The 17,835-nt window shown below is 39.4% G+C and overlaps 1 protein-coding gene across 8 annotated transcripts in view; it reads left to right on the top strand.

Annotated features, from left to right (window-relative positions):
* Positions 1 to 17,835, top strand: part of TANC2 (tetratricopeptide repeat, ankyrin repeat and coiled-coil containing 2) — a 617,479-nt gene that overhangs the window by 179,576 nt on the left and 420,068 nt on the right. For all 8 annotated transcript variants that reach the window (XM_030541301.1, XM_030541300.1, XM_030541298.1 and 5 more), the window contains exon 3: positions 195 to 294. In XM_030541301.1, coding sequence (XP_030397161.1) covers positions 228 to 294 — 67 coding nt within the window. In that variant the 5' untranslated portion in view covers positions 195 to 227. The remainder of the gene's footprint in view (positions 1 to 194; positions 295 to 17,835) is intronic.

Here is a 17,835-nt window from a genome sequence, read left to right as displayed (position 1 = left end):
TTTATGTTTAGCAATTTATATTTTATGGGAATATAGAAAGTCTTAATGTTTTATGTTCCATTTTTTTGCTGTCAGCGTAGTTTCTGAAGTTTTTATCTTTAGCTCCTCTTACTGTTTTTCCAAAATGTTTTTAGGTTGACAAATCAAAACATATATTCATATGCCAAACCATACCTTTCTTTTGTTTTACACAGATTTTGGGGTGCACAGAGCAGAATAGTGCAGCCATGTTTCGCAACAGTCTCAAGATGCTTCTGACAGGTGGGAAATCAAACCGCAAAAACAGGTCCAGTGGTAAGTAAATGAAGACTCCTCCTCATACAGTAACTCCTCACTTAAAGTCGTCCTGGTTAAAGTTGTTTCATTGTTATGTTGCTGATCAGTTAGGGAACATGCTCGTTTAAAGTTGTGCAATGCTCCCTAGTAACATCGTTCGGCAGCCGCCTGCTTTGTCCATTGATTGCAGGAAGAGCAGCCCATTGGAGCTAGCTGGTGGGGGCTTGGAACCAGGGTGTACCGTCAGCCCCCCATCAGCTCCCCGCTCTCCTAAGTTCCCTGTGCAGCATCCGCCCGGCAGTTCAGCTGTCCATTCCCCCACTGCCATGTGCTGCTCCTGTCCTCTGCCTTGGAACTGCTCTCTGGAGCCTCCTGCTTGCTGTGCGGGGTGGGAGATGTGGGTTAATGTCAGGATGTCCCCCGCCCCCCGCTCCTGCACCCCACCTACTTCAGCACCATGGGGGTGGGGTCACGACAGGGCTCAGGATGGAGGGAGCTTCCTGGCAGCAGCAGCTGCTGTCACAACTTGCTGATCTGATTAAAAAGGCAATGCACTTAGAGTGGGATCAGCCTACTTAAAGGAGTAATGTGCTTCTCTCTCTCACACGCGCGCGCACACACGCGCACACACTCTGTGTGTCTCTGCCTCTATCTCCCATGCTGTCTCCCCTCCCTCCATTCATGCTGCCTTGTAGAGTGTGAGGCTACATTAAAATCAATGGTTTAACCCTTGAGGGCTCAGCCAATTGCTAGTTCGTCATTTAGCAGTAAGGCATTCCCTGGGAAATATCCCACCCTCTGACTTCACCACCTCAACCGAGCTTTACAATCATCATAGCTGTGTACAGTATTAAATTGTTTGTTTAAAACTTATACTTGCTCGCACTCTTTCTCAAAACTTGTCTGCTGAAAAAAGAGTTCCCTGGAATCTAACCCCCCTATTTACATTAATTTTTATTGGGAAATTGGATTAGCTTAATATTGTTTCACTTAAAGTTGCATTTTTCAGGAACATAACTACAACGTTAAGTGAGGAGTTACTGTACATACCTTTTTATCTATATCTTTGATTAAAAGTTACGCTGAATTTTAAGTCCTATTAAATTTTGCTCTTAATGATTATTTTTACTGCCATATGTGTACTGTATGTGTGTTTTTAATTGAAGTATGACCCAACATGGTCTTCTAGACTCAACATCATTATAGATTATTAAAGTGCTTCTTTTTCTTACTTTATTGTGAGCAAGACTATGATTCATTTTAGAAAAAGGCATAAGCACCATATAGACACAAAAATAGTTATTAAATTGGAAAATAAGACAGAGAAAAGCAAGTCATTATATGTAAAAAGAATCCAGACTCCTATGCTAATCTAACATTAAAATTCAAGTTTCAGATTTTAATCATGTAAATTAAGTACATTTAGAGTTAAGTTTTTCCCAAGAAAAATGAATTTGTGACACCGCTTTACAATGAGATCTTTTGTGTATGAACGTGCTTACATAAAACATGTGCAATAATATATAACGCCACTCATGCTTATGGAAAAAACTGAAGTGTGATTATGTAATGAAAGGCAATGTTGCAGAAGAGCAGCTAGAACTGGAAGATGTGCCTACTCATTCTGATGCACACAAGATATGTGTATTCTATAAAGTCTTCTTTTGGGAGGGACTTCTATTCAAGTGTTTACCAGACTTGACTTTGCCTACCTTTAGAAATCTAATTAGATATCTGCTCGTGTCAGTATGTCTACTTGATAATGAGTGGTGGTGATCTGTTTATTGAAGCTTCAGGAAATGAGATGATAGTGGCAGAAGTCAAACCCAGGTCTCATTGTAAAACATAGCAGAACCTTACTTCTACAGCTGACAAATATATATAAAATATGGCAATATACATATCACATCTCAGAAAAGCGTAAAATCTTGAACACCAGTGAGCTTCAGATAGTCATCAGTTTAAATTCTAAATATTTCCAAACCTATTTTATTTTTAAAATTAGAGAAGATCAGGCTATTAAGATTATGTTACGGTGGAATGATAGTGACACCATATTTGAGGCTGCAACAGAATTTTAATTTGGACGGGAGCTCCCTTTATTTCTGAGAAATGTTGTAAAAGTGGTGAAAATAAAAAAAAAAATTTAGACTGTATATTTGAATTTTTCATGTTGGATTGGTGCAGATTTGGTTCATACACACAGAACACTGTATTTTCTACAATGCTGTTGATTGACTTTCATTTCCATCTTCAACTGATATTGAAGAGCACTGTGTTGTACAATTTTATCAAACTCACATTAACAAAATCCTTAACAGCTGTCTCATTCTATTTAATCTACTGATCAGCACATCTGTCAGTCTCTTTGCATTTGGGAAGTTATTTAGCCGTAATGTTGCTGAGGTTGCTGTTAAAGTTTTGTATTAAAATGTGAGTTTGATGCAGTTAGGGTATGTGTTGCTCTTTAATATCTGTTGGAGATGGAAATGAAAGTGTTACAGAATTTTGAAGTATGTTATTGACAGTATTGTAGGCAATAGGAATGTGGCAGGGATTTAAGGATATTTTTTTCTTTAACATTTTATTTCCATGTGTTAAGTTTTTGGTGAATGAAATATAGCCTTCTGTCACCTTAACTGTCATTAAACAAAGTTTGTGCTTGTTAATAACTACTTACAAGTAATGTTACCTTGAGAAATATTGGTATCTTATGTACTGTACTGCAGCACACTCGTTTGTTTGTCTCTGTGTAACTTGATCAATATGATAAATGGAATTGATATCTGGAGGTATTCAGTAATTAAATGGAGAAAAATGTAAATGTTTCCTGTTTACATTGTACTCTATATGCGGTTAATATTTATAATCTTCAGAAAGAAAGACAGGATCCCCCAGATATTAAATCTTGGTTTATAATGTATTTGTTGGGTGAAATTACCATTAATCCTTAGTTTGACATGTGTTCAGCTCCAGTAGTGAACAGTGTAATTGAGAATTTACTCAAAAATCAATGTGGAAAGGACTAAGGTGTATAGACTGGTTTCTTAACAGAGAAAACAGAGTTTTAAAATTAAAATTTACACCCTGATTCCTTGCAATGAGTAAGCCATCAAAGTCTCTGCTTTTTACACTGCAGTCTTTCCACCACCTCCTACGGATGTGTTTACAGTAAATATTAACCCACACTTTTTGGCTAGGTTTGATCTATGAGAGATGTTGTGCGTGTCTTTTCTATCTGTGAAGAAGAAATTTGGAAAATATTACTATACATTTTTATTATAGTCTACTGAACTTTTATAGCTTACCAATTTAAATATAGATTTTCATTTTATAGAGAGAGACACTATGTGTATTTGCAGGAAGACCATAGCAAGTGGTAGAGGAATGGGATGGGCACTCAGTAAGGTGAAGAAATAAGGGGGAACATGCACTTTTAAGGATCAAGGAGCCTTTAACTGTCATGTTCCTTTTTTGTCTCTTTGAGACGAGAGTACATTGATGATGCTGTTTGGTGCTGTCCAAGTCAGAGCAGCTGACTTGTGAAGCTCTTCCACTTCATCCAGGCTCAGGCTTAGCACCTAGCTACAATCTATACACTAAAATAATTTGGAATTTCCCCTTTGTAGTGGAGGAGGAGGACAGGCAGACTAGATAGACAAGAAATTTACTAGAAGTTAAGAGAGTAACCAGTTTTCTCAATAAACTAATTTCTGCAGCCCTGAAAAGCCTTTGTAAGCCAAAAGGGTAAATTCATCTGCCAATTCTATGGCTCTTAAATTGTAGAATCCATGGTGCCTTACCCATATTTCTGAAATCAGCATCTGAGATTGTACATGATAGCAAATCTTGTGGGCTGAAACATGACCCGTATCTTGCAAGTCTTTGTTGAAACCTCTTTCATAGCTACTTTCAGCAACTTTCTTCTATATTTCTTTCTGGTATTTTTTTGTTGCTGTAACTTTTGAATAGATGGATTGTGGAGCTGTTAAACCATCATGAAGGAACTCTTTATGCACTTCTAGACAGACAGAGCAGACTTGAATTCCAGTGTTACTTAATCAACATTAAACTCCTGATTTTGATTGCAGTCAGGACTTCTTTTTAGCATTTACTGTTCATTATCCTCATCTATAGAAAAGAAACACATTAATTGTCAGAAATGCTTTGAATTTCATATAATGACTAACACATTCAGAAGATATGATAGCCCAGGCATGTCAAGCTCATTCAGTGAAAAGGGGTCTCTTCTATTTTGAAGTTTATTCAGCCGGGCATACCTCCCTCACTCCATAGCCAAACTCCGAATAATTTCACATGGAGGTTTGCAAAAATAATATAATATGCCTGTATAATATCGAAACTTTTAGTTATTAATTTAGTACCTTGTTGTTCCATTTAATATCACTCGGTAAGGGGGAAAAAGCTCACCTTTAGGAGCATGGCTAGTTCTGTTTTTGTTTCTCTTCCTTCCCCATTTTCCATTCACTATTTGCAGTGGTTGCCGGTACCCTACTTCCCACATGCTTAACTCCCAATTTCTTTTCCATTCATCTGCTCAAATCATCCAGAACTAAATAACTAGTGTCGTCATTGGGCATTAAAGTTGACACTAGATGCGTCTACCCTGCATGCTTCTTTCAGTGCCATAAAGTGTACATACCCACGTAGCTCTCCAACACAGGTATAAATAGCAGTGTAGACACTAAGGCATGGCTTAGGTGAGTAAAGTAAAGATACGTCTGAAAATGTCTTTCTACTCACCCAAGCCTTGCCTACCTGTCTTACCCTGCTATTTTTAGCAGTGCAGTGTCCCACTACCTCCTTCTGCTGAGTCGTTTCCCCACCACATGAAGACTCTGGCAGCAGGAAAAGGCTCTGGCAGGGAGGAGGCAGCAGGAAAAGTTTCTGAAAGCTCTCTGCTGCTGGAGTCCTTCTCCTACCGCAGTGAACAACTCTGGGTGCAGGGAAAGGCTTTGCCAAACCCCTACTGCTGGAGACCTTCCTCCTCAGCGGGGAGGTGCTGAAGCCTTTTCCTGCTGCCCTCCCTCCCCCAAACACACCAGAGCCTTTAATTGACAAGTATAGCAACACACCAAAGTGTGACCGTCGTCAGAGATATGTAGTGTAGACATACCCTCAGAGTCATCAGTCTGCTGACTCAGGAAGACAGCACAGTTTATGCTCTGTTCACTTGCAATGGTGAGGGCTAGAAATGTACTTTATAAAAATGAAATACAATCTGAGTATGTAGTATGGGCCACATGTTTAATACTCCTGAGATAAGAGAGACAAGGTGGGAGAGGTAATTTTTTTTTTAATTATTATTGTTGTCTGGCATTGTTGTGAGTTTAAGCTCCTAGGCTCGTCTTTTGAAAATGTTGTGCAGTGTCCTTTGAGGACAAGGGCTGAGCGGTCAGATATGGAATGGTCGTACTGTTAGAAGTGTTTGCCCAGAAGTGATATGGTGTTTTTGTCTTTTATCAGTTTTCTGTGTGACTTCATTTGAGAGGATAGAGATTGTTTAGTTTCACCCACGTAGTTGTTCAAAACTATCACTCCATGTCTGCCCTCTCAGTCCTCATCCTCAAAGAAAGCCTGCACTACATCTTCAAAAAGATGAGCCTGGGATCTTAAAATTCATACCTCTGCTAGACACCAAAAATCCTGGACTCAGTAGAGATGCTGGATTTATGTATCAATTCAGTAATCTGTAACCTACTGTCTTTCCTTTGTCCAGTGACTGCAGAGCTGTTAATGCCCTACTTCATTTTCAGTGGTGCCTTGCAATATATTTTAATTCCTTACGCTTAGGCTGACCATATTTCCCAAATGGAAAATGGGAGACTGCATGGGGCTAGTCACAGCCCTTCCCCTGTGCCTGGCTGACCCAAGCCCTCCTCCCCACCTGGGGCTGGTGTCGCTGTTCCCTTGAGCCCTGCCTGCCCGAGCTCTGCCTTCCCCACCTGCACAGGGCCAGTGTCACCGCACACCCCCTATCCTGCACATTCTTCCACACCCCACTTTTTGACAAAAGTGAACATTTGTCCCAATTGCTCTTGCCAACTGATCAAATTGACAAGAGCAAATGCCCACTTTTGCCAAAAAAAGACAGGTCTGTCAGGACGGGGCTTAAAAAAGGGACTGTCTGGCCAAGATGGGACATGTGGTCACCCTACTTATGCTTAACAATCTTGTATTTAGCTATGACACTCTGATTATCTTTCTCAGACCTGAGGAGAAATTCTGTGGAGCTTGAAAGCTGGTCTCTTTCACCAACAGAATTTGATCCAATAAAAGACATCACCTCACCCACTTTGTGTCTCTTATATCCTGGAACCAAAGGCTACAACAACATTGCAAACTCTTGAAATAGTCAGTTTATATATAAGGATATGAGACCAAAAGAAACCAAGGAGAAAAGATGCTGAACAATGCTGTTCCGTTTCCTATTTGTGTGAAGGAAAAGAATGTTTGTTGCAAGTTGTATAAATACTACAGAATGGAAGAGGAACATTACACTTCCTACAGAAGCTTTGGAACGATATACGGTATTATTGCGCACACAGTCTTTTCCCTGGGGAGAGGATAAGAGAACAAATGTGACAGATGTTAGTCACATTGCTTAGTGCACTACTGGAAGTTGTTCTGATACTGCAGTGATGAGCATGGTATATGAATCCATATAGAATCGAATGGATCTCTCTCTTTCTCTATCTCTATTTTTTTTTTTTTTAGTTGAAATAATATTTGGATAGTTTAGTTTCTCTCACATAAAGAGATAAAAAATAGCTTCTCCCCTCCCCTTATTGTCTTTGTTTATGCTGTTTGTTTTTTAATGATGACGGCTTGCTACATCCTTAAGACAGTTGACCACATTGTCAGGCAAATTTTCTTCCAGGTCAATTTTTAGACATCAGCAATTCATTTAGAACCTTGTTTATGGCCAATGTACCAATTTGCTTTGGTAGTTTCCAAAGTGAGTGTCCTGTTGTTGACGTTACTATATTAATTCTTAAATTTCATATGTATACTGCAGTGAGGTATTTATACTGTACTACTGTGGTGAATGGCTCTTGCTTAATGGTATCCAGTGTACCTGGAACCTGAGAGGTTGATTGTCATTCAGAGTTTTATGACATTAAAGTTCTTTGTCAAGATACTTTGCAGTCTGTTGTTGCAGGAATGGATTATATGGGCACCTGTCCATATTAATATATGTGTAGACTTTGAGGCAGTTTCATAAAATGAAGTAATGTGGAGTATTAAATGTATTTTTAGAGGCCCATGGAACTATATATCCCTTTGCATTCATGTTCCTGGTCCTCCTGAAAATTGAATAGTAGACAAGTAAACATGTATTGTGCTTTTCACATCAAGGCCAGGTCTTGATTGATTTGATATTGATCTCTAATGTTAAAATATTCCCTTTCATTCATCTTTTCAATCTTGTAGTGTGGATGTATAACCTTCCAAATATGGACATTTTTTAATTTTACAAAATGCGAATGAGAGGTTACAGTTCTGAAGTATTTCAGAGTAGCAGCCGTGTTAGTCTGTATCCGCAAAAAGAAAGGAGTACTTGTGACACCTTAGAGACTAACACATTTATTTGAGCATAAGCTTTCGTGGGCTACAGCCCACTTCTTCGGATGTAAAATTTTTTTATTTGGCTTGTTTTTTCCAGGCAGATGGGGACTGACAAGAGAAGGAAAATATCTTGCTCATTAAATATACGACCAGATTTATGAATAGGTGTAATTTGTAATAGTACACATCAGCTGTACTATATTGATTTAATACTACATGTTTCAAATCTGCCTCTGATGAAATAAGTTTCATTGGAAACTACTGATTGGCTGCTTGGAGAAGGATGAAAACAAGAGACTGTGAAGAGGATCAGTGTCCTAATGTAAAGTGTAACTACACTGGAAAATAAAATATATTTCAAATGCTGAACGTTGGCCTATCAAACTGTCACATGATATATGAATTCATCGCTGATTCTGTATCTTAATAAATATATTTAATTCTGATTCTTTGCCATGCAAGTAAGAAAAAAAAATCAATAAATCTTTCAAGCTGTTTTCTTTGTAAAGAATAATTTAGGAGCTTGGTATTGGGTTATTTACTAACTTTTAATTTCTGGTGAAATTAAATATGATGGGCTAAATCAATAAAGAAAGTAGTTTGGTTTCAGTCTAATGTAATACGAAAAGGAATTTGTCACCCTGTCAGATTACTAGATAGTTAACCATAATCCCTTGATGATGAAAACTGAAAGTAAAAATCCCAAAAAGTAACCAGCCACAAAGTATTTTCCCCAGAAGTACAATAAATATTCAAAGAATGTTACTTTCATGACATTGTCATATTGCTTGTTTCTGTTTTGGTGGAGGTATACTGTCCAAACAAAATCTGTTGTCCGAGTCGACCAACATTAATTCTTGACAGAATTCTGCAGAGATGAGGTTATTTGCCTGCACAAACATCTGTTATAAAAAACAACAGATTCTTATTTAAATTACCTCATATTAAAATTATTTGAAATTGTTTGTTAAATATGCAGTTATTACAACTAATAAACTATGATGCTTCATTATTTAGACATCACAGCTGTATGCGGATTGTAAGAGTATTTCTTTACTAATTTAGCTCAACATTTTAAAATTTAACAGGAATATGATGTTCGTTGACTTCTTGCTTGTACTGTAATATTTGTCATTTCTAAAACAAACTTCTCAGTTTCATTTCAACATTTATTGTACAACTCTTAATTTGGGCATGAACTTATCTTCCATTAATATTGTTTCTTCATTAAAAAATGAACTAATAATTTGACATTATCGTGGATTTCTGTTCAAGAACCCAGAGCTCTACAATGGCATACTAGTTGGAAATGAAGAAAAAGGAATTTAACAGAATTGTGTAGGTGTGAAACTTGAATAGGGTTTGCCCTCGCTGGTGTAATCAAGCCCTCATTTGCTTGAATGCTAAAACTAATGAAAGTTTTGAAGGGACAATATTTGGAATATAAAAATAAAGTGTTTAAGGTAGTATTATGTCTCCCCAAATATTATTTTGCTGTTAATCTCATTCTAGTTGAATGTTGTTATAGTTTAAAGAGGGCAGCTTCAAGAACATTAAAAACTGGAGTAATATATTAGGAAGAATTGGGCTGTGTTACAGGACTTGAAACTGGTAGTGAGGATCTGATAGTTTAGCAATGAAAGAACAGTCCTTCAATCAGCAAGTTTTTCTACTCTATTTAATTTTTGTGGTTTTTGAGTGTTTTTGTTATAATGAGGAGAGCAAAAATAAGAAAAAATAGAACAGCCCCGCCGCCCACCATCTGGATTTCAGGCTTTCATTTCTCAGCGGCCTTCACTATTATTAAGTAGAAGTTTTATGGTCTCCTGTATCCTCTAGCTTTTATATTACACCCCCCTGTAAACTTGAGTGAAGCCTAAACAGGAGTCCATGATGGCTGTGGAATCCTTTAAGGAAGAGGAGAGCAGGAGGAGACCTGTGGGAAAGACTCACCAGAGAGGCCAGTGGCTGCAATGTGATTGGCAGAGCACCTTGAGTCAGGGGGAAGTGGAAACCTGGACCCTTAAAACACAAGTGAATTGGAGGCCCCAAGAGGGACAGGTTTGATCCTGAATGGTCAAAGGAGATTGCTTCATAAATCGATATAACATGACCTGAGATAGCACGAATTTGGATATAATGCGGTAAAGCAGCGCTCCAGGGGGACGGGGCTCCACTTTCTGATGGATCAGAGCAAGTTCGATATAACGCGGTTTCACCTATAACGCGGTAACATTTTTTGGCTCCCGAGGACAGTGTTATATCAGGGTAGAGGTGTACTCCATTGATTAGATCCCAAGAAGGGGGAATGTTTCTTTGAGTACTTTAGGCTGTAGCTTAGTTATTGGGAGATTAAGGAGGGAACTGAGGGCAGGGTACCTGCAGGTCAATACCATGCCACAAGGAGGCATTTTCCGGAATGGCGCCCTGCAACAACAGCCCATAATATTTTTGACAAAGATGCATAATGTATTTTGGATTTCTTGAATACAAATCCTTCTGTATGTAAGTTAAAGAGTAAGCATTTCAAACGTGGTTAAAAGTATTGTGGCTTTTTTCATGTGGGATCTCAATGAACACATTGGCCTTTGAAATGATAATTCTTTGCAGTCTCCCTTATATGAAGTAACTATAGTCAGCAAACTAGGTCAGTAAAGTCAAGCTAAAAATGTCTATGTGTTGTGATGTGGTCTTGGTAATTCTGGCTGATTAGAAATACACTAGTAGTTGTAGCATTATAGCCTTCTCATTATTCCTCTCTTCCAAAAAGGGCTGAGCAATAATTTTAAAGAAATGTGGTTTCAATTTGTTTTGACTCAGCTTTTGTTGTTTTTTTCTGTTATGTTTTATGGTACTGTGGTTCACAAACACATATAATTCAGAATATTTCTAAAAAAGGAACATCAGTTGCATAAATATGTATTTATAGTTATATACAATGCCATTGCTTAAAAAGTTAAGTACTATTGCAACACTGAACACTGGATTTTGCTGGTTCCTGTGGTTATCTTTTGATTGGTGCTTTCAAAACAGTGTTGGTGAGATTTTAGCAGTGGTTTGTATACAATAAAATTATGTGTGTGTGTGTGTCTGTTGGTGTTTAATATTTCTTTTCCTGTCTTGTGGGTCACAGAAGTTCTTGTGCAGTAGAAACAATGCTGTCAACATCTTTTATAGCTATACCTGGTAAGGTATTTTATAGCTTCCACAATATTTTAGTTTGGACATATTTTTTCTGCAGTAAACTGTTCTTCCACTATGACTAACAATCTTCTAATCTTTAAATATGGAATGTGACTCTGTTATTGGCTTTGAGTATAGTTAGAGTTGTAAGCAGATGGTAAAGAACAAAGTATTCTTTTTATTTTAAAAAACACAAGAAAAATGAGTTACAAAGTTATTTCTGAGACAGTCTAAGGAATGTTAATGTAAACTCCTCATATTTGGTTCCATTTTATGTCAGATTCATATCTATATTTTACTATATCCTCTTTGAAACCTGGCAGTACTTTCTCCCCCCCACCCTTTTTAAAATGGGTTGGATATACAACTTAGTGAGCACTTTTAAAATACATTTTTATTCTTCCTTTTCTCTTCTTTGGAGATAAAATTAAAACCAGATGTGTAATTCAAATAATTATGGATTAAACAGCCAGAGTAACTCAGATCTCAAAGAATCTACATATCTGCTTAAACAACTGCACAAGTAGCATGGTGATTGATAGTGATATAAGTGTATCACAATATCTTTTGTGAGGAGTAGAAGTACTATATGCAGTTGAATCTTGGATACAGTCTGTAGTTTTGATGGACAGCCATTTTTTTTTACCATATCCAATTCACCAGTCCTGGAACTGCTGGGGATTCCAGTCCACAGCTGATATGACAGAGGCAGGTCATTAGATACTTGTATCTTGTACAGTCAGATTTCTAGCCTATAGAGGCAAGGGACACCTCAGCTTACTTCCAGTTCACTACTTCTACAGCTTTGCTGCTGCAGCAGTGCATGCCACTTCTCTCTCTTTCTGTCTCAGGCCTTTTGCCAGGCCCCTTTTCTTCTCCCATTTCTGGACCCATGATGATTTGTACTTCTCTAACTGCCCTCATACTGTTTCCTTACCTGACTGTTCTGCAGAGTGCTGATCTTTGAGTATAAAAGTGTGTCTTCCTGGCACTTATAGCACTTACTTTTTGTACATAGAACAAATTTTCTGTGAATTTACAAGTAAATCCATTAATTAGCTTATGAGTTAAAATGAATTTTATAATGGATCCTTCAAGAAATCTTCAAAAAATTTCACATCTGGCATCAGAACTGTTTTGGTCCTTGATGATCTTAATAACAGACTTTTCAAACTTACCTTCTAGTTAGAGTGCACAGAGATTTTATTCAAAGGATAAATTTCTCTCTGTATTTATTTATTTTAGAATTAATAGTCATTTTTTGCCTTTTAATCTTAACTGAAAGTTTCTGCAGCAGAGGTGGAAGAATAATGTTCTGCCACAGAGAATACTGTTATGGGTTAGAAATAACTGCCACCTAATATCAAGGATAAATATAAAGAAGACACTGCAAAGAAGTGTCTGAAACAATAACAGTAGCACCCAAAGCACAAGCATGTGAAAAAGCTTGAGTAAAAGCCATATACCCTTTAGAACAAATGGTTTCAAATGCAGGGGCTAGAGCTTGGATTGGTGGAACTGGGTTTGTCTGTGTGTATATGAGAAAAGGAGTAGAAAGAGGCAGAAGGTGCAGAAAATCGAATATGATTTTAACAATCAGTTAAATCCAGTCTTGGGCCGGAACACCTTAATAGTAACCCTGGGGTTACTGTATTTTATAACAGACTTAGTTAGAGGATCTAATTGTGTATGTATATGAAATTTGTCTCAAATATCAAAGGTCAATATGGAATTCCAAGTATTTTAACTCCCCAGTATTATTGTAATTGTATCTATAGAGTGCTCATATATTACAGAAACACTCTATAAAGATTGTCTCCATTGGATGACAGGTTGTATTTAATATTCTGAACCTTCAGAATAGTTGTGCAAAGACTTTGCCTCATTGAAAATAGTCGTCTTGGCTCATAAACCTGTACTTTTAGGTGGGATATTTTTATGAAACTGTTCTGAGTTTTAATGTTTCAGATTGGCTTGGAGATCCCTCAGTATGCACTGTTATCTCTGAACAGTCAAATCACAATACCAATCATTTTCTTTCCCTGACTGTAGTATAACATTTTTCATATAAAGTGTTACAAGGTACATCTATGCTGCAATAAAACACTCATGGATGGCCCATGTCCCCTGCCTCATGCTCATGGGACTCAGGCTATGGGACTATAAAATCTCAGTGTAACTGTCCGTGCTCAAGCTGGAAGTGGGGAAGGTCACTAACACGGGCCAGACATGGGTGTTTTATTGCAGTGTAGACCCACAATGGCTGAAAGGAACAGCTGACTAGAGCACGTAGAACTCGTGTCTATAGTTTGATTTCATGTGGTAATGAGCATTAAGAGAAAACGAGGGGTAATTAATGATATGTTTACAGGTCTCTGTGTAAATAACTGTAAGCATTCACAGGAATTGTTACTTAATTGAGAAGAATGGAAGGTAGCATATTTGGGAGATAAGCAAGAGTTGGAATGAGCTAGATGATTTGTGGTGAATCAGTACAGATTTTCATTCATTTTACTCTGCAAACAGACACCATATATCTATGAAAATTTTATAGGAACTAATTTGCTGTACCCAATGTGTAAATTTTACTGATGAATCCTTTAATTTCCACTCAGATCTTTGTGTGTGGTTCACTGAGCCCCTTTTGCAAACCAAACAATTGAATATACTGGAGGCCTGATCTTGAGAAATTTTGAAGTACCCTTAATTCTTGATTAACGTAGTTTAGTTCTTCTAGAAGTACACACGTTTTTGTTAGTGCAGGGGTAGCTGCCAATAAGACGCTAAGAGGGAACACTGGGCCTTGTGATGCACGTGAGCCTTGTATTGTTTGTTACAGCTATTTAAAACTGGGAGCTTTAGTAGCAGGTTGTGCATTTGTTCCTAATTATGGAGCCTACAGGAAACCACATATAGGGCTTCCTTTCTCTTTGGGTACGTCTACATTGAAGTGTAAACTCAGGGTTCAAACTCGGGCTCAAGCATAACTCCCAATTCCATCTACACACAAATGGTGCTTACCCAGGGTTTGGTCCCAGGGACCTCATGGAAGTGGAGGGTGGGAGTCTGAGTCCAGTCAGGACCCGGGATTCAAGCCCTATTGCTTTGCAGCATAGAGGCAGCGTAGAGACAGCCCCAATGGATTCATGCTCTGGGAGTCTGCTATAAGCATTCCACAGTCCACTTTGTACCGAGAATAAAGGGTTAGAGTGACCATATTTTGGGAGCGTGCTAGGAAGTCTGGGATATAGGTGGTTGGACTCGTGCCTACATAATGTAATGTAGGTTCTGGAGCCTCAGTTTGTGTTCCAGTGTCCAACAGTTCCTAACCTGGGGTTACAAATGAGTGTATATACTCAAGCCCTAAGTTAACAAACCCAGGGTCTGCTAACGTGAGTTCTCCTGGGATGACATTGCAGTGTAGACATACCCTTAGGCACAGCAGCAAATAGGAGAGATGCAGGATAAAGGGAGAGTTTGAGAGGGGCCTCTCTGTACCACCAGGTAGAAAACCTGAGAGGGTGACTCATGTAAGGAGCAGGAACCAGCTGGGAGGAAGCGTCAGCTGGGGAGTCCTTTGATGCTCTGGAAGGAAGACTGTAAGGAATGTGACTAGTGGTCATGAAGGCTACTAAAGGGGAAAGGTTTGTCCTCTGCCCACCTACTTGGTGGAAGCTAGGAAAGCCTCAGGTGATTAGTATTTTGAGTTTATTGGATCCTGGCTTTCATCTTCTGTTGTTTCAATAAAACCAACCCTGTAAATAAGAGTCTTTGGGAGTTTAATTCTGTCTTCCCACTAGAATTGAGCATTCCCAATTACTTTCTCCCTCCTTGTTTCTTTCAAACAGACAAAAACCAAGTACCAATGGAAATGGAAGGACTGAATGAGGGGAGGATCCAGACCTCTCAAACGTACTGGATTTTGTAGGTACTTCTGCATTTTGCGTGAATGAGGCATCCGAAGAAGTGGGCTGTAGCCCATGAAAGCTTATGCTCAAATAAATGTGTTAGTCTCTAAGGTGCCACAAGTACTCCTGTTCTTTTTGCGGATAAAGACTAACACGGCTGCTACTCTGAAACTGGACAGGTAGGCAGTGTAATGCACACAATATTATAGGCAGAGCTGGCAGCACAGCCTCTTGTTAAGGTTGTGTAACACTTCCCATTATACAACCCTGTTTTTAGTTGCTTATCACTGTGCAAACTTTACCTTTGGGCTGAAATTTTCCATGCTGTACGTCCCTTAAAGGATGAATTTCTTTGGAAAACTGTACTGCTATTTCTGACAAAGCTAGGGAAAAAACACATTCTTTTGCACATATTAAAAAAAAAAAGGTTACGTTTTCTTTGAAAAGCTCTAGTGGCTTTGGAACAGGGGCTTGAAATTTGGCAGCAATGGCGTTTGTGTCAAGCATATGCCCTTTGCCATATCCATGAAACTCTGCCCAAATTTAGTCAAGCTATAAGCCTTTGAAAAATCACAGAGCACACATGCTAAATAGATTGTAGCAGGTAAATTCCCTGAAGATTCCTTTTGTACTTGGGCATGCTCTAGCCTGGGGCTGAGCAGTATTTTTCCTGCAGTTGGAGCTCTGGGCTGCTGCACGCTGTGCTGGGTCCAGCCATCTAAACTGAAAGCAGGGAGCCTTCCTTTCCTGTGCTTGCAATGACTCCCCTGCTTCTCTCAAGCATCATGGAGGAGGAGGCTGCCTGATTTGAATGTAGAGGGGACAAGACTTGGACCTGTGAGTGGGGTGGGGATTAGCGTGGGATAAGTAGAATAGAAGGGAATGGGGATGTGGAAACTGGGATTTAGAGGCTGGCAGGTGAGGAGAGAAGGAAACTAGGATTGGAAATTATAGTTAGGGTTGGTGGAGCCTGAGACAGGGTGGGCAAAGAAATTGGGAGAGGAGATTGGGACTTGGAGCAGGGGAGGGAAATAGGGTGAGGGAGGCTGGCGGCCAGTAGGTTGGAGAAAAACTGAGAATGGTTGTAGAGACTGGGACTGGCGGGACAAAGAGCCTGGGACTGAGCAGCAGTGTGGTGAGTGGAAGGAAAGGTGAGGGGGCAGGGAGACAGATCCATTGAGGAGCCAGGTGCAGGGGAGAACTTGGGTGGGGAGTACTAAAATTGCCCAAGAGATTGGGAACGGGCAGTGGTTACAGGGGAGGGCATAGGCACTGACTTCCCCTCTTTCCCCGGGCACTTGACCCCCAGCTCCGCCCCCATTCCACCCCTTCCCTGAGGCCCCGCCTCTTCGCACCCTTTCCCTGCCCTCATTCCAACCCCTTCCCCAAAGTCCCCGCTCCAACTGCGCCCCCTCACTGCCAATATTCCAACTTCCCAAAATCCCAGCCCTGCCTCTTCCCCGCCTCCTCCCAGAGCATGCTGATGCTATTGTTTGGCGGTGGCCGGGTGGGAAATACTGGGAGGTAGGTGGAGGCGCGGGGACACGGCACACTTGGGAGGAGATGGGGCAGGGGGTGAGTGGAGCTTGGCTGCCAGTGGGTGCAGCCCCAGAGTACCCACAGAGTCGGCACCTATGGGGGAGGTGAGAAAAGGATGTGGAGGAAGGGAGACAGATCTGATGAGGAGGCAAGAGGAGGGGAGCTGGGACTAACTGTGCAAGGACACTGTTACTGGAAGTGGAGGACAGGAGACTGCCACTGAGATTAGAAGTCTGAGAATATGGAGATCAGGACAGGCTATGTGGGAAAAATCTGCCAATCTGACTTGGAGGAAAATTCCTTTCCAATCTAAATGTCTGTTGGTTAGACCCTGAGCATGTTGGTAAGACCCACCAGCCAAATACTTGGGAAAGAATTCCCTGTAGTAACTCAGAGCACTCTCCTTCTAGTATTCTATCTCTAACCATTGGAGAAATTTGCTAATAGCAGTCATGGATTGGCCATATTTCACGAAAAGCAATTTTATCATACCATCACCTCTATAGACTTATCACGCTCAGTGATGAAATAGGTTAGGTTTTTTGCCCCCACTGCTCCGCTTGGAAGGCTGTTCCAGAACATCAGTCCTCCGATGGTTAGAAACTAGGGCTGTCAATTAATCGCAGTTAACTCACGCGATTAACAAAAAAAAATCATGATTAAAAAATTAATCATGATTAATCGCTGCTTTAATCACACTGTTACACAATAGAATACTAATTGAAATTTATTAAATAAAATATTTTGGATGTTTTTCTACTTTTTCAAATATATTGATTTCAATTACAACATAGAACACAAAGTGTACAATGCTCACTTTATCTTAGTATTTTTAGTATACATATTTGCACTGTAAAATGTTATATGAAAGAAATAGTATTTTTCAGTTCACCTCATATGAGTACTATAATGCGTTCTCTTTATCCTGAAAGTGCAACTTACAAATGTAGTTTTTTTGTTATATAACTGTACTCAAAACCAAAACAATGTAAAACTTTAGAGCCTACAAGTCCACTCAGTCCTACTTCTTGTTCAGCAAGTCATTAAGACAAACAAGTTTGTTTACATTTATGGGAGATAATACTGGCCATTTCTTATTTACAATGTCACCTGAAAGTGAGAACTGGTATTTGCATGATACTTTTGTAGATGGCATTGCAAGGTATTTATGTGCCAGATATGCTAGACATTCATATGCCTCTTCATGCTTTGGCCACAATTCGAGAGGACATGCTTCCATGCCGATGACACTCGTTAAAAAAATATGTTAATTAAGTTGGTGACTGAACTCCTTGGGGGAGAATTGTATGTCTCCTGCTCTATTTTACCCGCATTCTGC

Source organism: Gopherus evgoodei, chromosome 23 (assembly GCF_007399415.2).
Source record: "Gopherus evgoodei ecotype Sinaloan lineage chromosome 23, rGopEvg1_v1.p, whole genome shotgun sequence".
Lineage (NCBI taxonomy): Eukaryota > Metazoa > Chordata > Testudines > Testudinidae > Gopherus > Gopherus evgoodei.
The sequence above is the reverse complement of the archived record's forward strand: the minus strand, read 5'-3'. Positions and strand labels throughout refer to the sequence as shown.